Source organism: Molothrus aeneus, chromosome 7, assembly GCF_037042795.1.
Source record: "Molothrus aeneus isolate 106 chromosome 7, BPBGC_Maene_1.0, whole genome shotgun sequence".
Lineage (NCBI taxonomy): Eukaryota > Metazoa > Chordata > Aves > Passeriformes > Icteridae > Molothrus > Molothrus aeneus.
Window position 1 is genome coordinate 16,072,954 of NC_089652.1, and position 26,653 is coordinate 16,099,606.

The window sequence follows — 26,653 nt, forward strand, 5'->3', positions numbered from 1 at the left end:
TAACAATGATACTGTTTCTAAAGTGCCTGAAGTATCCAAGAAACTTGTACGGAAAGAAAAAGTCCCTGCTCCTGCATCTGCGGTGGAGAAGTATGAGTATGCCTATGAAGAATATGAGAAGTATGAGACATATGAAAGCATTGAAGAATTTGAGAAGATTCAGGAAGCTGAAGAAATTGAGGCATACGAGGAACCTGAAGAACCTGAGGGGTATAAGGAAATTCTGGAACACGAATATGAAGTAGAGGCTGAGGAGAAAGATGTCTATGAACAGTATGAGTTTAAGGAGAAGGAAGAGATCTATGAGAAGTATGAGGAGGTATATGAGGAGGCTTATGAGACCAAACCAGCTATAGGTAAATCAAGTCGTGACTTCTTTGTTCTTATAGTGTGGTGAGTTTTCAGTTGCTGCTTAAGCCTCCTATGGGCGTTTATTTATATTTTGTCTTGTTTGTAGTCCTATGTGTGTCTGTTGCTGGTAATGATAAATCCATTCAGAGTTTGTCTCTATCCTAGTGCTTCCTAAGCAATTCCCTTCCCTGTAAAATGGGAGGGTTCCCTATCTGACTGCCCAAGAGTGAACTAGCAGATATATAACACAAGCACAGAAAATGTTAATCTTATTATGTAATTCAGCTTCAACCTGAATTACTTTTTATGCATTAATATTTAATTCTTTTGTCCAGTTCAGGTTCTTTGAGTTATAAAGATATTAGGACTCATTTAGAACCTTCTTTCCCATAATTTAAATTTATGATCATAGGATCCCTCACACCAAACAGAAAGCGCATCTACATTGTACCAAATAGATGTACATTGATATTTCTTATTTCATTACTCAAGAATTCTGAGATAACTGCTCCCTCTTTTTATGCATGAATTATGAGATGGCTCCCCTACAAATGAGTGATTGCTCTGCTTGCTGTTTTTATGTGTGTTTCTTCATAAATAACTTATAATCCAAAATGACATATTTTTAAAGTGCCCGAGTTGCCCAAAAGACCTCTGCCAGAAGAAAAAGTACCTGCTCTTAAAAGAGAAGCTCCACCAGCTAAAGGTACATCATCCATCAGATAAATTTGAAAACACAGCCTTCTGTATGAGTCTCTGAATCCCCAAATCCAATACTTTACCTATTCTGACTTGACTGCTAGACTCTTAGCTTTCTTTCACAGTACTGTTAAAGACAAATTACAAAAAAAAAAAATTTATTTAATAAAACAAAAATCAAGCAAATTACTTCCTGGAGACAAAGGGAATGAAGTTAGTAACTTAATTTAATTTTTGCCATTACAACGTATGTGATATTTTAAAGCTCATTGTTAAAACTCTAGTTTCCTGCAGAATCCTAAAAACCTAGAACTTTTTTGAAATTAATGATGTACTGCAGTGTGTGCTATCTTAATAGGTATTCTCTGTATCAGGCTTTATGAAACATAAGTGTCATGAATAGCAATTGTCAGCAAGTGCTTGAGAAGTTACTGCACTAGTCTAGAGTTCTGTAATTTTCTGTTCATAGCACTAAATTTGCCAGGAATCTGTTTTATGCTAACTTTTATAGTTATTTCTCATATGAATTGTCAGAATGAAATCAGTGGGAAAAGGTGGGTCAGTTTGCTTGTTTGTTTTTACAAAAAAGCTTGGAGTTATTTGATAGGAAATTGAAACCTTACTGTATTCCCAGCTGCCATTAATTACAGCTGATAGCACATGAAACCTAATTGTTAAGGCTTATCCCTATTCAAAATTCATTCAACAGCAGTGTTTTTCTTTCACTGAATACTGAAACTGTGGCTGCATTAATCCAAGCAAAACAATCCAGATAGTTGGCCTCTTTTCTACAAAATGTATTTATGCATTTAAGAAATATTTTTGTGTTCTGCTAAGTTTTCTGACTCTTTGCATTGTTTGCTTTTTGTTTAACTTCTATTCTTACATTATACTCATACTGCAAACATTCTTAAAAAAACTACCAATGTCTTTAAAGTGCCAGCAGTGCCAAAGAAACCTGTTCCAAAAGAGAAAGTACCACCTGCTGTTCCTAAAAAGGAAACACCTCCACCTGCTAAAGGTATACTTCCTCTTCATTGTCCTTGTGAAACATGAACTCTAATGTCAGTCTTTTGTCCTCATTATTTGTTGAGAAACATGTGCATGTTTTATGTCCTCACGGTGGGTCTTTTTTCATTTGTTTGTCATTGAGTCTTTTTTGCCAGTTGGTTTCAACTTATTTGTTGAAAACATGTTAGTCATTTAAAAAATGTGTGTTCTGTCATTAATTTGCACATGAAAAATGTTCAGAAAGAAATAATATCTTTATTTCTTCTGGAAAGGAAGAAGAAAAAGTAATCCTTCAAGAATGTATTTTTTAATGTTATTCTTCTGTCTAATCTTCAAAATTAACATAAATGTTCTTTCAGGAAGGATTTAATTCTTTGATATTTCAAGAATCTTCCTTGCTAGACTTGCTCTTCTTCTTTTTAACTTCTTTCAAGTAGCTTTGAAAGCCCTAAAAGTAAATTATATCTTAAAGGGCCAGATGATTTCAAAAGACCTGTCCCTGAAGAAAAGAAACCTACACGTACACCTGAAATAGAAGTTCCACCAATGAAAGGTAAAGGAGCCTTTGATATGAGATTTTATGAAAAGGAAATAGTTGTGTCATTTTTTCCCAGCTAACATCTCTAAAACTTGTCATGTTTTTTACACCACTGCAATCTCTAAGTGGAGATTGAAATCTCAGTGATAAATCCCAAACTCTGGGGCAAACATTTTAAATATATGCTAGACAGTAAATCACTGAATTTATGAATGAAAACATGCTGAGGAGGTATTGCTTCTTACAACACCAGTAAGTAAAGCTTCAGTGCTTTTCTATTTATAATATAGCTGTGAATTTAGTTTAAACTGGGGTTTTGATACCAATACAAGGTCATGATATTGGTGAAGGATTAACAGGGCAAGAGCCAGTAAGTTAAGGCTATTAAAGCTGTTGCATCAACCAGAAGTAAGAGCATGACTATGCAGTAAGGAAAGCAAATGGCTCTCTGTTTGAGAGCTGAAACGATAAATTTCTTCACATAGTTCATTGTTCTAGGATGGCAGTTCTAGAACTGTATCATACTTAATTCTTGAAAAGTTTCCAAGACCTCAAAACAACTTAGTTTTCTGGGTTTATTTCTGTTTGGGATATTAAAAGTTGAAAATTACTTTGAAGTTACTAAAAAAAGCTAATATCTTTGAAGTTCCTGAGTTTCATAAGAGAGCTGTCCTTGAAGAGAAAGTACCCAGCATTATCCCTAGAGAAGAGGAGCCTCCTTTATATGAAGGTACATCAATGACTCATCTACCAAATCGTCAGTTGAAGAGAATATATCAAGTCATGCTCTAAATTATTCTGTAAAATATGAGCTAATTTTAATTCAATTTTAAAACTATTTAAAAGAAGCTTATATCAATATCTTTCAGACCATCTATGTCCTCAAATTTAGATATAATTCAGCATTTAAAAAAATTTTAAACTTAAAACCTTACACTAAATGTAAAAATGGAGTTTAACATTTTAAAAATGCTATACTTTTTTCCTCGAGTAGAGTGAAAAAGATACATAAAGAAAAGAGAAGCTACATTTCTGATTCAGGAAGCACTTGAGTCACACTGGAGCAAAGAAATGAACTTAAGTAGACATTGGTTTAAGAGACATCCTGAACACCTAATTTTTGAGTTGCAATGGAGATAGTCAGCTCCAAATGAAGACATACGAAATTCAGTTACAAATTCTATCTAATAGACAGAACTAAGAAACTAGAAAATAAAATGAAATATTTCTGTAAACATATATTTTACTAATTGGGAATGGTAACTTTCAGCAGTAGTAAGTCAATGATCAGGCTGAAAGATATTTAAATAACTTATGCTCAAACAGCTCTTTGTCCATATGCATTTCTGCACGTTTTCATTTTGTCTTTCTACTCCTGTCTTGTAACTAATATTAAAATATGTAAAATAAACTAATATCTTTAAAGAACCTGAAGGTTATGGAGAAGTTCCAACAGAAGAAAAGATGCCTTTTATTACTCCTAGTGAACCAGAAGCTCCAGCAGCTAAAGGTAAACCAACTCTTCAAGCAATCTGTAAAGCAACACATTCCTACAAATTATCCATCTTCTTCATTCCATCTGTGTGCTAATCTGTTATTTAATGTTTTCATTCTAATGTTTCTTTAGATGCTATGTGTCTGTTGCTTCTTTGTTACTTACACTTTGTGTATTTTAATGTTCTTTAAAAAATTTAATATCTTTGAAGTATCTGCAGTGACAAAGAAAACTGTCCCACCTAAGAAAATAACTGCTGCTGTACCTACAGAAGAAGCTCCTCCAGCTAAAGGTACATTACCTCCAAATTAACCCTCTCTAACCTCTTATGAAAGTGAGATATCAAATAAGGAACTCAGCTTGCTTGTTTTCCTTAAACAACACAACTAGATGCTAGACACTTTACAGTTGGTTTTTATTTTTTTCCTATAAGTAGTTGCTTAAACAGATTGATACATTCTGCAACAATTTAAAATTTAGGAAGACTAAATTAGACACAGAAATTTAGTAGGCATGAGAGTCAGGGATTAGTCTTATATTTTTTGACTTCATATCTCATGTTCTATTTCTCAAAATATTTTCTCTGACAATATATTGGGAAAAAATCTAAAAGGTTGTGAGAGAAGCTTATTTGCAAAAGGACTCTTTGCAGTCATATAGAGGGCCTAAAGAAAGTCAGGATTAAGGTATGACTTTAAATCAGGACAAAATAGAAAGCCACAAAATTTTTAATAGAAACATAATTTTGTTACATGATTCCAGAATTGAAGAGCCCTATACATGTTGGAACCCTAAAAATTACTTAATTGAACTGGAGTTTTGCCTTGCTTTTATGGGTAATTTTTAAATTTCATAAAAGAAAACCCTTTTTAGTGCCTAAAGTTCTTAAACATACACATACACATGCACACAAAAACATCCCACCAACAAAGAAACAAAACCAGGAAAAACAAACAAAAACCCAAACATAAAAAAAAACTCCTACCATCTTTTCAGAGAAGAGCATATTCAGAACCGTAAATACTAGGAGTTAGAAAATTAACAGACTCCAGAAGGTGAAGTTGTTAAGTTTTATTCACATTTCAATACCACATATTTTTCCTCTTGTTCTAGTAGATTTAATTTTTTTTACAAAATTGTATTACTTATTTCATTATGCAAATTTCTAAAATAAACCAATATTTTTAAGTTCCTGAAGTACGAAAGAAAGCTGTCCACAAAGAAAAAATACCTCCTGCTGTACCTAAAGAAGAACCTACACACTTTACAGGTATAAGAAATTTTAAGTTTATTTGAAGAATTAAAAACATGTTTTCGTATATAAATTATTTTGAGAGCATTCTGTTTATCGTGAACTTAACAATTTTGGTTACTTGCAACAGTAAAAAGTAATTAAAAAAACTATTGTCTGTAGTTGTTCTTAAAATTAAGTGCTACTTGAGATCAGCCTAAAGGGGAAAAAAATAAAGAAAAAGTGACAGAACTGAGATAGACATATCTCTGCACTCAGGGTAGTAACTCAATTTAAGACACATCACACATCTTTCTTCTGACAAACTGCAGGGGTCAGGTCGGTGAGGGATTTTTCACCCCTTATTTGAAAGCATTCTAATTTTGCACATGGATGTAAAATCAACCTGGATGTCTTCAGAGGAGCTTGAATATTTTATTATGTTTGTTATTTATCTAACATATTGTCTTGTTTTCTGAAGATACTCTAAGTTAATTTAAGTGTTTAAACTAATATCTTTCAAGTACATGAAGTTTATGAGGAGATTCACATAGAAGAAGAAATTTCTACTGTTCATAGGAAAGAGGAGGCTCCACCATCTAGAGGTATATGACTTCTTCATCACCTCTTCCTACAATCTGCTAAGTCTTGAACTCCAGGAAAATTAAATTATTCATGTTTGTGTTTTAGTCCTTGTTCAGCATAATTCATGTTTGTATTCATTCTTTCAGTACCTTACTTATATGAAAAATTTGAGATTTTTCATGACATGTCTTTCTCTCATTAATTTGAACTAATATCTTTAAAGTGCCTGCAGCCATTAGGAAAGCTGTTCCAGAAGAAAAAGCACCTATTGTTAAGCCTAAAAAACCAGAACCTACTGCTGTGCCTAAAAGACCAGAATCTCCACCGTCTAAAGGTACTTTGAGAGCCTGGTAGAACTGAGGTCTTTCACTGATAAAAATCTTTACTTTTTTCTTTTTCTTACATAGTTTCTGATTTTATAGTTCATGGTCCACATGTCAGATTTGTGGCGTTTATGTTGTATATGTCCCATTTTCTGTTTCTTAAGTTGTGTTTAAGTCATAAAATCAAAATCAGTATATAGCTTTCAAGTGTCTGAATTGCCTATAAAAGTATTCCTGAAGAAAAACTCTGCCTAAAAAGCCAGAAGCTGCCAAAGGTATAGGTTAGCATATCCTTTCATTCTTTTTCTACAAGTTTCTTCTGTCCCTTGTACTGTTGCTGTCAAATCATTAAAAATTAATTGAGTTGATCTATTTATTCCACCCAAGAATAACCTAGATATTGTATCAGAAGCCAGTGAAAGGGACTAGAAATAAGGAAAGCTCCAGCCATGTTAACACACAATGAGATTTACAGAACGTTTTCACTTTTTGGGTACAGCCTCAGAAATTTGATCATACACTAGCAAGAAGTACATCCTATCCCTCTGTTTCACATTGCTCATGTTAAACTTTGGGGTCAATTGATTTCATTTTGAATGGAAGTAGAATTTGCACAGAAACCAGCTGTTACAATTCATTCAGGTGTTTTAAAAGCCTGTCAGAACTGGCAGTTTGAGTGGCATTAACAACTGTCAAGCAGCACAGCTTATCCCACCCTAGTCATTATCACATAGCACTACCAAGCACAGAACTGTTATGTATGACATTTAAAAGGTATTTCATTGAAGTTCAACTTTTGCCATGACTTCTTTAGCTTGTTTGCATCTTTATGGGGATCATAGCAAATCTAAACCTGCTTGACAACAGATACCAAGCAAAGTCACTTCCAACTTATTCTTTGCCAGAGGGGTAGAACCATGAAGACTTCTCAGAAGTTGTAACTTTTGTCAAAGCATCCTTATCCATCTACTTGTTTTGTCACATCCTTATATATCAATGTGTTTTGTCTTATGTCTCTGTATTGAATGTTTAATTTTTGTAATTTTAAAAACTACACTAATGTCTTTAATGTGTACAAGGTACCTAAGATATCAATAAATACTGTTATATCTAAAATACCAAGGGTAACACTACCTAAAGCTTATATGTCAATAATAGTGTCTTTCAGAGGAGGAGATTTTTTTCTTGAGCATTAGAGTTTATAGCAAGACTCATTTATCATAATCCAATTAGTGTGTAATTGTATACAACGCTTTTTGCATGACATCTCTCTTTTTACATTTTTCCTTCTGATATGATTCTTGTGATCCTCTTTCTCCTTTACAATGTACATATTTTAAATGCTTTAATTTTAAAAAATGAATGCTGTTTTCTTTAAAGTGCCAGAGGTGCCCAAGAAAATTCCAGAAGAGAAAGTGCCCACTGCTGTTCCTAAAAAACCAGAACCACCACCAGCCAAAGGTATGTTGTGCTACAGAAAACTAAAATTTGGAAGAGGAAAAACACCTCTATCTTGATTGTGCAGATTAGTTATCTGATTGCTTGTTTGTGTTTTCCTGTTACTTTTACTTTCTGCACCCATATCGTTCTATACATGTTACTGTGTTTAAAATTCTTCTCTTTTGAATCATAGTTGTAATCTGTACCAGAGTGCTAGAAATATTGAAGTAGAAATATTGAACAGAAATGAGATTGACACTTGAGAACAAAGGAGAAATCTTAGGAGAAGAGGAGAAAAGGTGGCCTCTGTGATGTGAAATAGTCCTGACTAACAATGCAAAACTAGCCCCAAAAGAGAGCATAGAATGAGTGATAGAGATGTCTAATATAGAAGAAAACTTGTGTGCAGAGACAAAAAAATTGATACCAAGAAGTCATCACACATAGAAGAATGTGACGAGGAATGCAAAATAGACAATGTCAGTCTCAGTCAAATAGAGATTTGGGAGATGTTTGAATAAAATGGAAAAATAATCTGATGTAGAAGAAGAAACTCCAGAAGACTCTGAGGTGTTTCCTGAGGCTTTACAGAGACATAAAATAACCTTAAGACAATAAACAAATCAAATCAGAGGTTTTATTAAGAACTTGGGCAATTTCTACTGAAAAGTTTTGAACATAACTGTAAAATTCTATATAATAACTGAAAATAATCTGTTTCCTAAAGGGCCTTAAGGACCCAAGGAAGTAGATGTCAAACAAAAATTCAAAGCTCCTGTGCCTAAAACCTTAAAAGTTACACCAGCTAAAGATACCTGATGTTATGACAAAAGTACAGAATAAAAAAAAATATTTTCTTGTTTTAACAATATAGAAGACAGTATTCAAGACCTCTGTTAGCATTTTCTTCTGTGGTCAAAAGTTTTTCAAGTGAGAAAATGTTTTGAGTGAAAAAAGTAGATCTTTGTAGTTGTGTTTTCACTGAGATCTGCTGTTATGCTTTAGTGTTTATGAAATTCTGACAGTATAAAGTTATTGTTATTTTTTGAGTGTCTGAGGTACCAAAGGAACTGGTCCCAGAAGAGGTTTAAGTTAAAGTATCAAAGACATCAGAACATCCAGTCATTAAAGTTGTATGTAAGGAAAGAAAACCCCTTCATTGTCTACCAATTTACCATTTTAACCATTGGTAACTTTTAACCATGTTAAAGTACCATTTTAACATAATGGTAACTTACTTTTACTATTAATGTCTTATAAATTTTTTTTGTTGTTTCAATTGTAGTTTTTGCATCTGTAACTCAGTGAGGCAACAGAGAGAGTTTTCTCTAGGGAAAGGAGAAATTACATCACTCATGCTTTTAAAGTGCCTGAGATTTACTTTTTCTTAATGTCCGAACACTGCAGACATACATAAATAAAATTAACTGCTTTTTTTAAAGTGCCTGAGGTGCCCAAGAAAGTGATTTCAGAAGAAAAAATACACATTGAAGTTCCTAAAAAACCAGAACCTCCACCAGCCAAAGGTATATGTTCAACAGTAATAAGACTGCACAGAAACATTAATCTGTTTCTCCAAATATTATCTTGTTTATGTTTGTGTTAGTAGCTTTTTTGTATACTTTATAAGTGTTACAAACTGTGTTGTCTTCTTCCTTTGTGAATAGCTCCTGGTGACAGTGGCTACTAATAGTGTATGTAAAGCAATATGAAAAAAACCAACAAAATGGTTTATAAGGGTGGGCTTTTTTCTGATGCTGTTAGCTATTTTTTTACTTTGGAGCTATTATTGTCTTTTTAATTCCTATTCTTCAAATTCCTGAAATTAAAACAAAAAAATATCTTTAAAGAACCCGAGGTGCCGAAGAAAGTTGTTCCAGAAAAGAAAATACCTGTGCAAAAAATACCAGAACCTGTGGTTGTCCCAGAACCAGAGGCTGCACCTGAAGAACCAGAACTCCCACCAAAAGAAGGTAAATCTCAACACTAATAAAATAACAAAAGTAATGTTTTTCCTCTTTTTTTTAATATGTAATTATCCAAGCCTTCTGTTTCCTGAAATTCGAAATTCTGCTTGTTCTAGTTATCTACATATATATATATATAGATATGCGAAATAGACACACATGGTTGTTTTTGAAAAAATCTAGTGGCAAATATTGGATGTCTGAATTGCCCGTATGTTATTCTTGCTATTATTCTACTTCAGTTCTTCTTACTATTTTTGCATATTCTTGCTATTCTACCTGCTTGTGTTCAAGAAAACCAACACAGCTAATAACTTAAAAGTTATAATAGGAGAAGAAAACAAAGTACCCATTCTAGTAGCTAAGAGGAGAAGTTATCAATTTAATTGAAATACCAGAAGTTCCACCAAGAAAAACTAGATGCCATCACTGCTGTTTCTTGAAAGAATCTTCAGCTTATTGCCTGCAGTGCAATTAATATCTTTTGTCCTGTCCATTCTGTTGACAATTATCATGGCTTTTACTTATATCTTAAGTTATATTATTGGTGCATGTGTGTACTTCCATATGGGAGCATGAGTTTTGTGAGGCAGAGTGTGTGTATGTACTCTTGAGAGAAAAGCCAAAATGTTCTATATTCATCTTTTAAAAGGCCAGCATAAATGATTGATACCTGATATGTTTTTAATATTTCATCACAACTGTCTTTTTATGTTTCATGGTTGGCTTAATTTTGGTATGATTGTCCGTGCAGCTCTTAAATTTAGAACTAATATCTTTTATGTACATAAAGCAACCAAGACAACTTTGCCAGAAAAGAAAGTACCTGTTCCAGTTCCTCAAGAACCAAAGTCCATTGCAGGAAAGGCAACACCAAAGCCTGAAGAGAAAGCAAAGCCTTTGGAACCACAAAAACCAGAAGTGGCTGGAGTGGCCCGAAAACTAAAGCCTGTAAAAGCAATTCAAAAACTAGAGCCTGTTCTGACATCTGAGCAGCCTGAGACTGTTTTGACACACCAAAAATCAGAATCTGTTGTAGCATACCAAAAAACAGAGCATATTGTGTTCCCTGAGAAACCAGAGTTTGTTGTGGTACCTGAGGAACCCAAACCTGATGTAGAGCCCAAAAAACTAAAATATGGCGTGATGCCCCCAAAACAGAAGCCCGTTGTGGAATCCCAAAAACTAGCCCAGGTTGTAGTGCTTGAGAAACAAGAATTTGTTGTGGTACCTGAGGAACTCAAGCCTGATGCTGAACCCGAAAAACTAAAATATGGCGTGATGCCCCTAGAACAGAAGCCCATTGTGGAATTCCAAAAAGTAGCACATGTGGAAGTGCTTGAAAAACAAGAGTTTGTTGTGGTACCTGAAGAACCCATGCCAGATGTAGAACCCAAAAAACTAAAATATGGCATGATGCCCCCAAAACAGAAGCCTGTTGTAGAATCCCAAAAACCAAAGCGTGTTATAGTGCCTGAGACACCAGAGTCTGCTGTGGTACCTGAGGAACCCAAGCCTGATGTAGAACCCGAAAAACTAAAACATGGTGTGACGCCCCCAAAACAGAAGCTCATTGTGGAATCCCAAAAACTAGCACAGGTGGTAGCACTTGAGGAACCAGAGTTTGTTGTGGTACCTGAGGAACCCAAGCCTGATGTAGAGCCCCAAAAACTAAAACTAAAATATGGTGTGATGCCCGCAAAACAGAAGCCCATTGTGGAATTCCAAAAAGTAGCACATGTAGAAGTGCTTGAAAAACAAGAGTTTGTTGTGGTACCTGAGGAACCCAAGGCTGATGTAGAACCCAAAAAACTAAAATACGGCGTGATGCCCCTAGAACAGAAGCCCATTGTGGAATTCCAAAAAGTAGCACATGTGGAAGTGTTTGAAAAGCAAGAGTTTGTTGTGGTACCTGAAGAACCCATGCCAGATGTAGAACCCGAAAAACTAAAATATGGCGTGATGCCCCCAAAACAGGAGCCCGTTGTGGAATCCCAAAAACTAGCCCAGGTTGTAGTGCTTGAGAAACAAGAATTTGTTGTGGTACCTGAGGAACCCAAGTCTGATGTTCCACCCCAAAAACTAAAATATGGTGTGAAGCCCCCAGAACAAAAGCCAGTTCTAGAATCCCATAAACCAGAACCATTTATGGCCCCTGAGGAATATGAGCTCATAGTAGTGTCTGAGTCAGAGACAGTTGAATCAACTCAAAAATCAAAGCGTGTTGTGGTGCCCCCCAAAACAAAACATTTTGTGCGGGCCCAAAAAACAGAGTTTGTAGCAGCTGAGGAAACAGACCTTGCTGCAGATTTCCAGAAGTCAAGGCCTACTGCAGTGTCCAGAAAATCAAAGCCTTTTGTGCCAGAACCTGTCATGGTGTCTGAGGCACCAGAAACTGTTTTAGAATCCCAAAACCTGAAGCCTTCTACACCTCTTCGAAAACCAAAGCCTGAAGTGGCATCGAAAGAACCAGAGCTGGTTTTGGCACCAGAGGAACCACCACCAGCCAAGGTGGCCGAAAAGGAGCAGCAGGTTGCTGCTAAAAAGCGAGCAGCTGCACAGCCTAAAGGTATCTCTTGTGCATAGGATCTCTTTTCCTTCCCTCAAGTATGTTGTTTCACTGCTCATCTTAAAGCTTAATATATGTAACTAATATGTACTAATATCTTCAAAGAACATGCAATGCCCAAAAAGCTGTCCCAGAAAAGAAAATTTGTCTAGCTGTTCCTGAAAAAAATAAAACCTACATCAGTCAAAGCTATGTGCTATCATGAATACATGACAATCACACTGAATCTTCTTTAAGTAATATTTTAACCTCTTTTGTTCTGTCTGTCGTTTTTGATCTGTTTTAAATGATACTCACACTGAGTATGAGTGTGTGCTAAATTATTACTTCAAAACAAGTCTGTTGTCCTCTGTGTTTCAGTCTTTGTATTTAATACTGAGTTTTATTGTAACTGTAAAATGTAATGCACTAATATCTTTGAAGTGCCTGAGATGGCTGAGAGGACTGCTCCAGAGAAGAAAGTGCCCCCTGCTCTATCTAAAAAAACAGAAGCTTCACTTCCTAAAGGTACATGTCACCACTATTATCATCATAAGAAAGGATGTTATTTACATTTTAGGGTTATTTTAAATTAATATCCGTTTAAATTGATGTTTTACTGTTTACTCTGATATCAAAAATGTAGGAGAAATGTGCCAAATATGAATTGCTGTGCAGGGGTGTGAAATGTTTTTCTTAACTTAAACCATCCAAACTTTTGTTATACTGGGTTTATGTCATATCAAGCAGATATTATCAATTCCTGTTTATCCTCCTACTAAAAAAAATGCCAAAATCTTATAGATGCAAGAGAAGGAGTTTGTAAACAGTTGTTCACATTATTAGTAGGGATGGCTTCATACATGGTTTAGTGGGACTAGGCAGTGTTATATTTACAGTTAGATTTGATGATTCTAAAATTTTTTTCCAACCTTGATGATTCTATGAGGAAAGACAAAATAGACAGAAACTAAAGGTTTCAGCAGAGAGTGGCAGTTTTAGTACATAGAGCAAAATAATCACAAATATCTCTATGTATCTGTATCACAGAGCAGAATATCTTCTTTAAACTGTTATTTCTAATTTGTCTCTATTCAGGTCATACATTAACATTTTCGACTATGGGATTTGCAAAGTTGCTACTTTGTATAAATACCAAGAAAGAGCTGTAAACTTACTGTCAGCATGTAAGACAGTGAGCCTTTAAAAAGGCATTTATAATTGAAATACAAAAAAATTACTAAAGACACAATAAACTGAACACACTATCCATTGATGCAGTGATGCATCATTTAATTTCCTTTAGAACTCCCAAGCTCTGGCCAGAAAAAAAATTCCCTCTGCCATCAGATTCTCTCCATCTGAAATACAAAGGCATTCCTCAAATGAAGTACCATCTCAAAGTCATGATATAATTTTTTTAAAAATTGAAATCAATATAAGAGAAAACAGTAATAAGCAACATGTAGTGATTAGAATGAAAGCCAGGGGATGACAGAGGGAAAATATGATAATTTAAAGCAGAGGGGGAAAACGCAGAGATAGAAAAAGAAAGGTGAAGTCAACCTGAAGGATAAAAATAGTAATAGTAAAGGGGCAAGTAAAAATATGGCAATGACTGACCAGCACAGAGCACAGTCATTTATGAAACATGACATTAGGATTCCACAAATAAATCTCTGATCATCTGTTACTAAGAAGCCAGATATATTTTCTACATTTCCACCCCGACCAAGAAACAAAGACCACACACAGAGTTCCCATCTCCTGTGGGATGTCTTGGACACCCTGGTCATTCCACGGGTTGGAAGCAAAGCAGAGCTGATGGCTGAATGTAACCACAGCACTTTCTCAAAAAAGACTGTGTGCATTTACTACTGGTTGCTGTATTGTTACATAGCCATCTGCAGTGCCCACAAAACTAAAATACACTAATATCTTTGAAGTTCCCAAGGTGCCCAAGAAAGGTGCTCTGGAAGAGCCTACACCTGTAACTGTGCCCAAACAGCCAGAACCAGCAGCAGTTCGAGGTACCTGTGGCTTTGTGCATCAGTCCAAATGAGACTGTCCTTATTGTCTTACATGTTATTTCTGATGTCTCTTGTTGTTCTGTTCATTGGTGATTTCCTGAAATTTCTGCCCTGTGGGGGTTTGTGTGTGTGAGCCAGTGAGAGAGAGAGGTTGATGCTGTGAGACCACTTTGGTTCCTTCATGAGTGCATCTCCAGTCTACATGTCACTGTGCATCCTCCTGTTGTGTGTACCAAACTGACTGCTACTAATATCTTTGAAGCACCCGAGGTGCCCCGGAAGGCTGCTCGTGAGGAAAAACTACCACCTGTGCCCTCTGCCAAAGCACCAGAGCTTCCAGCACCCAGAGGTACCTGTCCTCATGGATAACTTAACACAGAATATACTGAATCCTCTTCTCCTAAGCCTTGTCCTACCCTCTCCTGGCCTGTCTCTGTTCCCTGACTGAGACTGCCAAGGCTGTGTGTGCTGGGACAGGGGTGCTGCTGCGTGGTGTGTGAGGGTCTGAGCTGGCTGCTGTGATGTTCTGTGTCTGTGTCGCCCTGGCTGTTGTTCCTTCTTGCCATGTCTTCTCAGCTATGTAAAAGTAAATGCACTAATATCTTTGAAGTGCCTGAGATGCCTGAAGCTGAGGTCCTGGAAGAGGAGGAAGAGGTGGAAGCAGCAGAAGAGGTGGCAGCAGTTGCTGAGCCTGGAGAGCCAGAAGTCTCTCCAGCTGAAGGTATAGGGTGGTGTCCTGCAAGAGCCTGCCATGCCCTGCACATTGCTGCAGGGCTCAGCGTTCTTTGCCCCCCTGCACTTTTGTGCGAGGGCTGCGAGCAGCATTCTGTCATTTTGTATCTCTGTATGTCAGCACACTCCCCACGAGAGAGGGTGGGGTTTTCCAGAAGCCCCCCTCTCAGTAAGCCCATACTTCTGCTCTTTGTGGCTTATCCACCTTAAGCAGGAGTGATTGGCTGAAGAGGACACCCTGGTAGTCAGTCAAGTGTTCACTTTCCTCCTTTCCTGCTTTGCCATCTGCCTGTTTGCTGACCTTAAGCTCTGTCAAGTAAATGGGTCTAATTTCTTTAAAGTGCCTGAGGTGATTGAGGCGGAGGAGGCAGAAGAAGAGGTGCCAGTGGTCGTTCCCCCAAAACCTGTGGCTGTGCCCAAGAAACCTGTGGCTGTGCCAAAGAAACCAGAACCTCCTGAAGCTAAAGGTATATCTTTGGGAGAGAGGTTTTTTATTTTACTGTATTGATTAATATTTTCATTTGTTATCCCTTCTTTTGTGTAAGATTTGTTGTTTGTCCTTGACCCTTAACCTCTCCTGGACCAATCTTTGTGGATGACTAACCAACCCGTCACTAGAGGAATTTTATTGTGCTTAAAAATATCTAAACTCTTTGATTGAGTCTTATGATCTTTCCTACTAATTTAACTGTGAAATTAAGATGCAATAATATCTTTAAAGTGCTCAAGGTGCCCAAGAAAGCTGTCCCACAAGAAAAGATGCCTGTTGCAGTACCCAAACAACCAGAACCACCACCAGCCAAAGGTACAGGTCACTATTAGTATCATCATTAGAAAAAAAAACATGCTTTTCTGGACTTGAGTTTAACTAATTTTTTGATGGTGATCAGAGATAGGTGCCTAAGAAAGATGAAGTGCAATGTGTAGTGTCAAAAACATAGCAGAAAAAGTAGATTTAATTCCCTGAAAAAATATCTCTAGCTTACTGAATTTTTAGTAAAGTTTAAGAATTAACATTTATTGACTGTTTAGTTTAAACAGAATAGCTGTTTTTTCTGAAGAAGAGCCTGAAAATAAGTCTTGAGCTTTAAAAAAGAAGCATTGCATCCCTGAGGCTTCTAATAGATGACAGCAGCAGAATAAGTTCTCTACCTCTTTAAAAGTAAGATAATGCCAATGTACTTGAGGAATTTCTGCTAGCAAAGGGCCGGATATATCTAGTGATTGTCTTATTAACACAATAATAGAACAAATAAAAGAAGAGAGAAGTACAAGAAGTATATCCATTTCTACAATAGAATTAAAATGAAAGGAACTGTGGAACATAAAAAGTTAGGAGGAGGTGTGAAGAATGGAAATAATTGATAGGGGAAAAAACAGATGGTGATGATGAATCAATTGGTATGTCCTAAAAAAAAGTTGCAATGACAAAGTAGTCGTGAATTATATTGGCTGATACACAAATTCACTAGGATTCCACAAATAAATCTCTGATCATCTGTTACTAAGAAGCCAGATATATTTTCTACATTTCCACCCCGACCAAGAAACAAAGACCACACACAGAGTTCCCATCTCCTGTGGGATGTCTTGGACACCCTGGTCATTCCACGGGTTGGAAGCAAAGCAGAGCTGATGGCTGAATGTAACCACAGCACTTTCTCAAAAAAGACTGTGTGCATTTACTACTGGTTGCTGTATTGTTACATAGCCATCTGCAGTGCCCACAAAACTAAAATACACTAATATCTTTGAAGTTCCCAAGGTGCCCAAGAAAGGTGCTCTGGAAGAGCCTACACCTGTAACTGTGCCCAAACAGCCAGAACCAGCAGCAGTTCGAGGTACCTGTGGCTTTGTGCATCAGTCCAAATGAGACTGTCCTTATTGTCTTACATGTTATTTCTGATGTCTCTTGTTGTTCTGTTCATTGGTGATTTCCTGAAATTTCTGCCCTGTGGGGGTTTGTGTGTGTGAGCCAGTGAGAGAGAGAGGTTGATGCTGTGAGACCACTTTGGTTCCTTCATGAGTGCATCTCCAGTCTACATGTCACTGTGCATCCTCCTGTTGTGTGTACCAAACTGACTGCTACTAATATCTTTGAAGCACCCGAGGTGCCCCGGAAGGCTGCTCGTGAGGAAAAACTACCACCTGTGCCCTCTGCCAAAGCACCAGAGCTTCCAGCACCCAGAGGTACCTGTCCTCATGGATAACTTAACACAGAATATACTGAATCCTCTTCTCCTAAGCCTTGTCCTACCCTCTCCTGGCCTGTCTCTGTTCCCTGACTGAGACTGCCAAGGCTGTGTGTGCTGGGACAGGGGTGCTGCTGCGTGGTGTGTGAGGGTCTGAGCTGGCTGCTGTGATGTTCTGTGTCTGTGTCGCCCTGGCTGTTGTTCCTTCTTGCCATGTCTTCTCAGCTATGTAAAAGTAAATGCACTAATATCTTTGAAGTGCCTGAGATGCCTGAAGCTGAGGTCCTGGAAGAGGAGGAAGAGGTGGAAGCAGCAGAAGAGGTGGCAGCAGTTGCTGAGCCTGGAGAGCCAGAAGTCTCTCCAGCTGAAGGTATAGGGTGGTGTCCTGCAAGAGCCTGCCATGCCCTGCACATTGCTGCAGGGCTCAGCATTCTTTGCCCCCCTGCACTTTTGTGCGAGGGCTGCGAGCAGCATTCTGTCATTTTGTCTGTTTGCATAACATTAAGCTCAGTCAGGTAAACAGATCTAATATCTTTAAAGTCCCTGAGGTGATTGAGGAGGAAGAGGCAGAAGAGGAGGTGCCAGTGGTCATTCCCCCAAAACCTGTGGCTGTGCCCAAGAAACCTGTGGCTGTGCCCAAGAAACCTGTGGCTGTGCCTAAGAAACCTGTGGCTGTGCCCAAGAAACCTGTGGCTGTACCCAAGGAACCAGAGCCTGTGCCTGTCCTTAAAAAACATGAAGTTCCTTCAGTTAAAGGTACATACATCAGTGACTGAACATCTCCTTATCTCTCTTCTCTGAATACCTTTCCCCTTGTTTCACTGATGCATACATTGCCAGATGAATAATCTGATGCTTAAATTTATTATTCTTCATGTTTTGTATGCTCTCCTCTTTTTAGTCATTGCACTTTTCACTGTTATTTATATATATATGTGTCTTAATATTCAAAAAAATGAACATTTACTAATATCTTTAAAGAAACTGAAGTGCAAGAGAGAACTGTCCCAGAGGAGAAAGTGCCTCTTACAACACCTAAAAAGCCACAATTAGAAAAACCAGAGCTTCCTCCAACCAAAGGTACATATTGCCAGGAGGCATCTCCTGAGAATAAATGTTTTCTATACTCTCTCCTTTCTTTATTCATAGCTGCGTCTATAAAATTTGTCAGTTGAATGTAGCATGCCTTAAGAAAGACTGGAGCACAGTCTTTCATGGTTATGGCTACTGTTACTGTGATTTTGTGTGTGCTAGATGTCCTTGTCTTTTTATGTTTCATATGTACATTTATGTACACAAAAATAAAAGAAACCTAATATTTTTTTTTTAAAGTGGCTGAGGTACCCAAGAAACCTGTCTCAGAGGAGAAAGTACCTTTTCCTATTCCTAAAATACCTGAATCACTACCAAGTGAAGGTTTGTGCTACCCTAGACTTCACTCTAAGAACAATCCTTTGTCCCGTTCTTCTGAATATAAGCTTTAACGTAAACATTTTCCTTTTTCTCCCATTGTGATGTTTGTAAGTTGCCCACATCATATTTTAGATTATACTAGTCAATATTTCTTGTATCTGTTAGTATATCTTCATATCTGGAAGTAAAATATAGGCTCCAGCACAGGATATGTCTCTTTTTAAGATAATATTAAGTTTCCACTAAATTGGAGTCTCTCAAAAGTTATTATTTATGTTGCTGTTATAATCTTGAATTAATTGAGAGCATTGACATTTTTATTCTTTCCTGTTATGGTAACTCATCCACAAATTTACTGTTTAGCTTATATTTTATACATAAAAAATTCTGTCCTTCATACAAGCTTCACACATGCTTAGAAAGAAAGTGGTTTTCAAAATCTTGCATTAACTGCAAAGGTAACAGATAGAATGATTACTTAACCTAACGTGTATTTGTCTGTGTCTGTTGAAGTACATTTTAGTTATATCTGTATAACTGTTCATGTGAAACAATCTTATAATTGAAAACTTACACCAGTTGTCAATATTCTTTAAAGAATATGAAATCATAAAGGAGATTGAGCCTGAAGAAGCAGAAGAAATTCCAGTTGTAGAAGTTGAAGAAGCCTTACCAGTTGAAGGTATACCAAGTACTTCCCTAGAGGCTGCCACAGACCTTTCTTTCATCATCATCATCATCATCATCATGTGCAGATTTTTCTTGCTCTCTCATTTTTCACACATGTGCCTGTGTCTTGTAGGTCACCTCTGCATTGTAGGTCTTTCTGTGATTCTTCCATCGTTGTGTTCTGGAAGTTTTTCTGATCATTTAACTCTAAGTACAGCCTGAAGATTATTTTAAATGCTTTCATTTTGTTTCTTGTCCATAAGAGTCTTCCCATCATTTGGTTTTCTACTTTTGTTCTCATGTTATTAACATGCTTTTTAAAGTCAGCTTTGATATTTGTATTGTGTGCATGACTCAAAGCAGTAACCTAAGGCTCTTTCATACTCCCATTTAATCCAATGACATTTTTTCACTGGCTTCACTGGAAATGGAAAATGGTGATCTTTAGGTTTGTACTACTCTTCTCATAACCACCATCATAGGAAATTTATTCTAAATCTACCTAATGTTATTTAAAGTGCCGCAACCTGAAAAGAAGATCCCTGAAAAGCGAAAACCACCACCACCACCACCTGCTCCAAAAGAAGATATTAAACTGGCAAAAGATCTACTTAAAGGTATAATCATCTGAAGCCATAAATAATGGTGGAAACTCAATCTTTTAAAATTATACTGATGAACCTTGAAAAGCATGCTTTTAGACTATAATTTTGTGTCTTTTTTATTTCTTTTCTAATGTACTATATTTTAATGGTGCGCCTCACTAATGCTCAGTCCATCATGATTTTTTATCAGCATTTACATGGGTTCTTTTCAATTATTACGGGTAAAAAAATTATTAAAACCATTTTAATCAAGTTAACACATTCTTCTATCCCTAACATAATTCTTCCCCCTTAACATATTCTTAAAAATGAAAAGAATCCCCAGCAATAATTTGCTGGTGTTATATGACCACGGGTTTCAGATCAGTTGTGCTTCCTACAGACCATCTGACTTTTTCTAAACAGTTAATCAGCAAGGATCTTAGCTTTGCAGCTTTTCTCCTTCTTTTACATCAATACTATTAATGAGGTGTTCGGGTTTTTTAGAACACTCCTTTCTTTTTGGAGTCTAATATGTGTTGTAAAATTCAAATAATTTTCTTTAAAGCTCCTGAGGCAAGGAAGAAAGTTGTGGCTGCAAAACCTGGTGAGCCTCCGAAATTGGAACCTCCACCTGCTAAAGGTACCTAGCTAATATAAGACTCTAGCTTAAAATAATCCTCTCATGACCCCAAAGTTGTAGTTCTTAGTGTCTTCTTGTTTAATTTCCTCAAATGTATCAAAACACTGTCTATGTTAGAATGCTCAACATGCATACCCATCTTGGGCATATGTGTTTGTGTTATATTTATGTCCACTTTAATCATACATCATGCAGTCTGTGAGATGTAAGAGATAGAAACACAGAAAAATGAGTTTTTATGAGTTTTATCACTTGTGTAGGTGCTCACTTTGGTTTTCTGCTTAGATACGAATAAAAAATAAAATACTCTTTAAATGTATACACCATTGTTTCAACATACTTAGTTTATTATTTTTCTGAAATGTAACTTTTTTATGTGAGAGGACACTTTAGTCTAGAGAAGGGAATGAATAATGTATTGAGCCAGCCACTTCACAGGTATGCCTTTATATTATTCATATGTCCTGGAGTTCAAGATAAGCTGAGCAGTGGACATTCCTTCTTAATGCTGTCCCCATGTTTAAGAGATATTAAAGTGGATCCTTAAGAATATCACAGACAGATAGCTCTTAAGAATAGATATGTAACATAAGCCTATAGTGAAAGAGGATGAGGAAATAAAAATGTTATGATGATGATTATTCTTGAATACACAACCTTTATAGTTTTCTCAAACCATACTTCTCATCTGTTGATTTGTATGAAAACTTTCTCTTTATCCAAAAGCTTAGATGACAGCTGTATGCAAATGATATAGAAAATATATTAAAACTATTAGCTTCAATAGCAACAGTTTAACCTTTGATTTTAATATTCAGTAGTGGACTAGTATTTGATTTGTGTGTTTGGACATACTAGCTGTTGGTTAACTCTTACTGTTGTTATGAACCTATAATAAAATCTGGAATAATATTCTTTTAAGTGCCTGGACTTGTAAAGAAACCTCGCAAAGTAATTCCTGAGCCTACTCCCCCACCAAAAGAAGAAGTTGTTTTGAAAAGAGGTATAGTAACTTGGGTCTGTTTTTAAAAACCCAGCATTTTAACATTGATCAGCATAAATCTATCTGATGTCTGTTTCTTGGGAAAAGCAATTGTAGTTGCAGGGAGGAAGGGGGTAGCCTGAAAGTCTCTCAGATACCAAGGATCTGTAATGAAAATAGAGCAGAACAATGAAAATCTAGTTCCCTCTCTCTCTCTCTGTGTTCTGTTTTTCTTATCTCTTTGTACTAAACTTGAGAGTCTTCCACTGCCCACAGTGTAAATGTTATTAAAGTTACATGTGTAGTCTATGTATTCTCTTTTGTGGTTTTCTCAAAAGTACCACAAAGATCACAGAACCCCATGGTACTATTGGACATCATCCCATTTCCTGCAAAGTCTGGAGCACTCTGAATCATTTTGTGCTCAACTGTTGCTTAGAAAGATGAAGCATTAACTCCAATTCTCTTTGGAATACCACAGAGTGATGATTCGTGCTTGTGTACCTTGTACCTTTAAATTTCAGACGACGTAAAAAAAATATAATACTCCATTTTTCAGATGAGAGTGTCATTACATACCCAAGATGGAGAACTGAGAGGGCAAAATCAAGTGAAATCAATAAAATGGAAAACAGACATTATATAAATTTGAGCTCTCCAAATACAATACTTGAGTATTTACATTAAAATTACATTTAAAAAAACATTAAAATCTTTTCTCTCAAATGGACTGCTCTTAATATAAATGTCTTTTTTCCTTAGATGACTTGAATTTTAAATTACTTTCAGAATAGTATCTTGAATAGTTACACAAATCTTCCATTTCTATTGAGCTATATATATTATTTTCTGGTTTCTTTATGATTGATGTTTTAATCTTTGTCTTGTTCAATGTCTTATTCTTTTGTTTGCCTGTGCTTTAAAAACTGAGATTTCTTTTCTTTTGAAGTTCTTAAAAAGAAACCTGAAGAGGAAGAACCTAAACCAGAAAAAGAGCCTAAACCAGAAGTTAAACCAGTACCTACACCAATAGAAAAAATTAAGAAACCTGAAGGTACCAGATTACTATCAAATATATATATTGAAATATATATTTATTTTTTTTTAATCCTACTATTAAGTAGTGTTTTCTTAAGTTCAGGAATGAAACTGGTGTCTTAAAAGATAGCTTGCATTGGCCTAAATGTGCAACTCACCTGGATGCACAACCAAGTTTGACATCCACATTTGAGTCTGAATTCTGTATTTTTTTGGATTGTTTCTCAATCTTCATTGTGTATAGAAAAGAGCTTTAAAAATATTTTATATAATACTGATAAAAACATAACTACAGCAAAACAGTTAATCCAAGCAATTTTTAGGTAACGTTTTACAAGTATGTGTCCTTTTACCCATTTATAGTTTCTAATTTACTCAAATCTTACTCTAAGAAATGTATGTTCCTAAACCTTATGAACATCTGAAACTGTTTACATGTAAAAACAATGAAAGCTTTTTAAATACACTTGAGGGTATTCTATTTAGGGATTTAAGGTGTTTTAATATATCTTAAAAAATAAAAATATTATTTTAAAGTCCCAGAAGTTCCTACAAAGAAAACTGAGATACCTGCCATAAAAAAAGAGGAGAAACCTGTGCTTGAACCAACAAAAGGTACAACTGTGTGGTGCTCTTTTTCCTTACTGCAGCAACTAAACAATATTCAGTGCTGAATATCATGCTATATTAACATAATGCATTACTGTCCTCCAGTCTGTCATGACTACTGTGTCCTCATTAACCATTTTGCAGTCTTCTGGATTTCTTGTTGTCTTTATTCTTCAATGCTTGAAAAAGTCATCTTTTTTCATTGTTTACAATCTTGCTTTACAATAGTTAATCTCAAGGTAATTTCTTGCTTTTTGGCACAATAAAATAGAAACCAATGAATTCTGTCTTCATTTAGCTCTCTGTGTGTTGTTTATCCTAACTTCTAATGCTCAATGTGTTTGCAAAAAAATGTAAAAAACTAACCTACTTGTAATTTCTGTGTTTGAAATGGCAGAAACTAAGCAAGCATCTGTCCCAGTTCCTGGGCCTGAACCTAAACCTGTAGTAGGTAAGAATTTTTTAGTTGTGAATACTGGTGAAGCTTCTCTTGTGTGTCTAGTATTTTCCATTCAGGGACTTCTTGCTCAAAGGACGTTCATAGAATCATAGAATACCAGGTTGGAAGGTGACTTCACGCGTAATCTGGTCCAACCTTTCTTGGCAAAAGCACATCTTTGACAATATAATTCAGCACCTTGTGCAGCAGAATACTAAAAGAATACACAAAGGCCTTTAGAATTAAGAAGAATAGAACTTTCCTACCATCTACAAAACATTTTAAAGAATATCATACTTAAAGTAATGTATTAAAACTTTTTTCTCCCATGCAGCTCTGAAATCTCCAAAACCAGCTGAAGAACCCACTGTTACTGCTCCAGTGACAGCTCCAGTTGTTGGAAAGAAAGCAGGTATTTATATGTATTCTATGCTATTTAGAAGGATTTTCTCTGACATACATAAATACTTTCAGTATAAAAAGAGGGAAGAGCTGTACAATAACTCATTCATTACAGGAAGATTTGAGGTCCTATTCAAGTATTTGTTATTCTAGGTGCTGTCACCTAATTTAAAACAAAAACTGATATACTATGGAGACCAATCTGTGCTCTTTTGTCTGGATAGTAATATGTGTGTCTTTATTTGTTGTCCTACTATGAAATTTGCGTATTTTGTTGTTTTCTTGATGTTCCTCATGTCCTGATATGCGTTATATGAATTGCATCTTGTATTTTCTGTGTAGACAAAGAAAAGTTACACGTTTCTAAATAATTGTTGTGTTGTTTTGTTTCCTGCTTTTGATTTGTCATTGAAGCCCCGAGAAAAACCAACAGTGATGTTGAAGAATTAGAGTATTGCTACTTCTGTCTGATATGCTTAGGACCCTGGAACAAAGCCTGCTGTGAAAAAAAAAAAAAAAGAGCTGGGATGGTTCCATTTCCTCTGAAACACTCAGGGAACTGAAGCACTGTGCTCCACCAGCAGAGCTGATGTCCATTCTGCCTTCCCACCATTCAAAGGGCTTCATGTTGCAGTAGAGCTCAGATCTTGGGCATTTGAGAAGCCAAATTATTAAAATTATCTTGGCCATTGATCTGGTGATGCAGTCTGCAGTGGCACAATTTACCTGTTTTGTGTCAGTGACCAGATAGCTGTCATTTCTGCTACGTTTAACCTACACTGGATTTAAACAGTGTCTAACTGCTAAGAGTGGTTTACTTAGGTTTCTGTTCATGGGTGCTGTTCTTACCTTTGTTTTGTGGTTGTGTTTTAAGTTTCTGTTGTGTAGAGAAGTGTTCTATGTTCATTTTATTTCAGGTATCTTTGTAAAATTTGTCTTAAATGTATTCTTCCTGATTCTTATTCTTATGGATTTTTACTCTCTAAATTACCTATGAAACCTTTGTAGCTGCAGAAAGGCCTGATGCACCATCTGTACTAAAACATAGAGTTAAAATGCCTCCAGTGGAAGAAGAAAAGCCTGAGTCAATTGTGTTGAAGAAGATTTCATTTGAAAAAAGCTTGCATGTGAAAGAGAAAGTAAGTCCTAAGGAGACAGTTCCGGCCATAGAGCCACTTGAGTATAAAATCTCACTGGAAACAGCTGGTGGAATACTGAATTCAGAGACAGAGGAGCAGGAGAAAGTATCTCTTAAATATTTTGTCCTGGCTTCTGAGGAAGAGGAACCAGAAATGACACCTGTAGTTTCAGAAAAGACTGCTCTTACAGGTGAGAAATTTAAAGTTGATATAGATCACATTACTTACACAAAGGAGGAACTACCACTACCTGATGAGGAAGTGAAATTGATTTCTATAACATCTGAACATGTGGAAAGAGATTCTGGAGAAGAAAGGGAAGATGAAATTAAATTGCTTGTTCATAAGGAGGATGCCATAGAGAAGGTCTCTGAAAAGCTTAGTGTTCTTCATGAAGGAGAGATTCCCAACCATGAAAAAGAAGAAATTGAGTCAACTTGTGTACCTAAACCCAGAAAGCCAGTTCAGCCTAGGGACCAGAAAGGACTTCTAGGAAAAGAGAAAAAAACAAAAAAAGGATTGCAACTTGAAAAATTTCATATTAAGGATAAAACTTCATTTGTACAGGATATCATAGAGGCAGACATAGCTGAAACTTCTCAGCTTAGAAATGAAGATGAGAGAGGAGGTTTTACTCCAGAGAAAGATGAAATTCCTCTTGGTGAATCCATGAAGGGACATGGCATACAAAGTAAAATTCAGAGGCTGAAGCAATCAGGTGGCACAGTACCTGAAATTGCTATAGATAAGATTCTTAACAAAGAAGCAAAGAAAATGGAAGATATTCAAGGTGATGAGAAAGGTAAGAATCTGGATTTTACATCAGCAGAAGTACATTCCTTAGACCTGTCTGAGGAGGCTCAGCCAGGATTGAGAAAAGATGTTGACCTAGAACACCCCACAGAAGATGAGGAAGTTCCTGGAGAAAAACCTCACACCATCTTTAAACCATCTGTTCTTAAGTCAGAAGTAGTAGAAATTAAAGCAAGAGAAAAATGCTCTACAGAGAAAGAAGCTCATTATGAGGAGGGTTTAGGACAATTGTTGACTGAGAAAGCACTCCTAAGTGATAAAAACACAGGCAAGAAGATTTTACCAGAGAAGGAAGAAAAAATTATCTTCAGCACCCACCTAAAAAAAGGCAAAATTAGGCTGCCAAATGCCCCTGAAAGTCTACCTGTGGAAAAAGAATTTGATACCGTGATTACAGGAGGGATGGGAAGTGAAGTTTCCACAGGAGAACATCAAAAGGGAATCATATCTGAGTCAGTAAAGAAAGTTGCTATTCAGCCACCACAAAGTCAAGATGAAAAACAAATTCAAGTTCATACCCTTCCGGATGAACATAAAGAAACTCTGGCTAACAAAAGCAGAAAAGGTAAAATTGAAGAAAAGCAATCTACAGAAGGTATTTCAGATGAAAAAGCATCACCTGAACATGGCATTGGAAAAAGCACATCTAGTACCATGAAAAAAGAGAAGGGAAAGCTCATAGACAAAGTATCATCAAGCAAAGGGATCCTTGCAAATGGAGAAGATACTCATTCCTCAAGCATAGGTAAGGTAATAACTTCAAAGAAAGCAGAAGGAGAG

General features: G+C 36.3%; 1 protein-coding gene across 1 annotated transcript in view; it reads left to right on the forward strand.

Annotated features, from left to right (window-relative positions):
- TTN (titin) overlaps positions 1-26,653 on the forward strand; it is a 234,120-nt gene that overhangs the window by 107,601 nt on the left and 99,866 nt on the right. Inside the window, 26 exon segments of the mRNA XM_066553743.1 lie at positions 24-356; positions 983-1,057; positions 1,988-2,071; positions 2,534-2,614; positions 4,026-4,109; positions 4,306-4,386; positions 5,284-5,364; positions 5,850-5,930; positions 6,134-6,244; positions 7,614-7,694; positions 9,116-9,199; positions 9,524-9,646; positions 10,434-12,209; positions 14,481-14,567; positions 14,829-14,939; positions 15,292-15,417; positions 15,672-15,755; positions 16,708-16,791; positions 17,402-17,512; positions 17,683-17,898; positions 19,154-19,237; positions 19,743-19,841; positions 20,377-20,451; positions 21,374-21,454; positions 22,383-22,487; positions 23,854-23,931. Of these exon segments, the coding sequence (XP_066409840.1) occupies positions 24-356; positions 983-1,057; positions 1,988-2,071; positions 2,534-2,614; positions 4,026-4,109; positions 4,306-4,386; positions 5,284-5,364; positions 5,850-5,930; positions 6,134-6,244; positions 7,614-7,694; positions 9,116-9,199; positions 9,524-9,646; positions 10,434-12,209; positions 14,481-14,567; positions 14,829-14,939; positions 15,292-15,417; positions 15,672-15,755; positions 16,708-16,791; positions 17,402-17,512; positions 17,683-17,898; positions 19,154-19,237; positions 19,743-19,841; positions 20,377-20,451; positions 21,374-21,454; positions 22,383-22,487; positions 23,854-23,931 (4,416 nt within the window).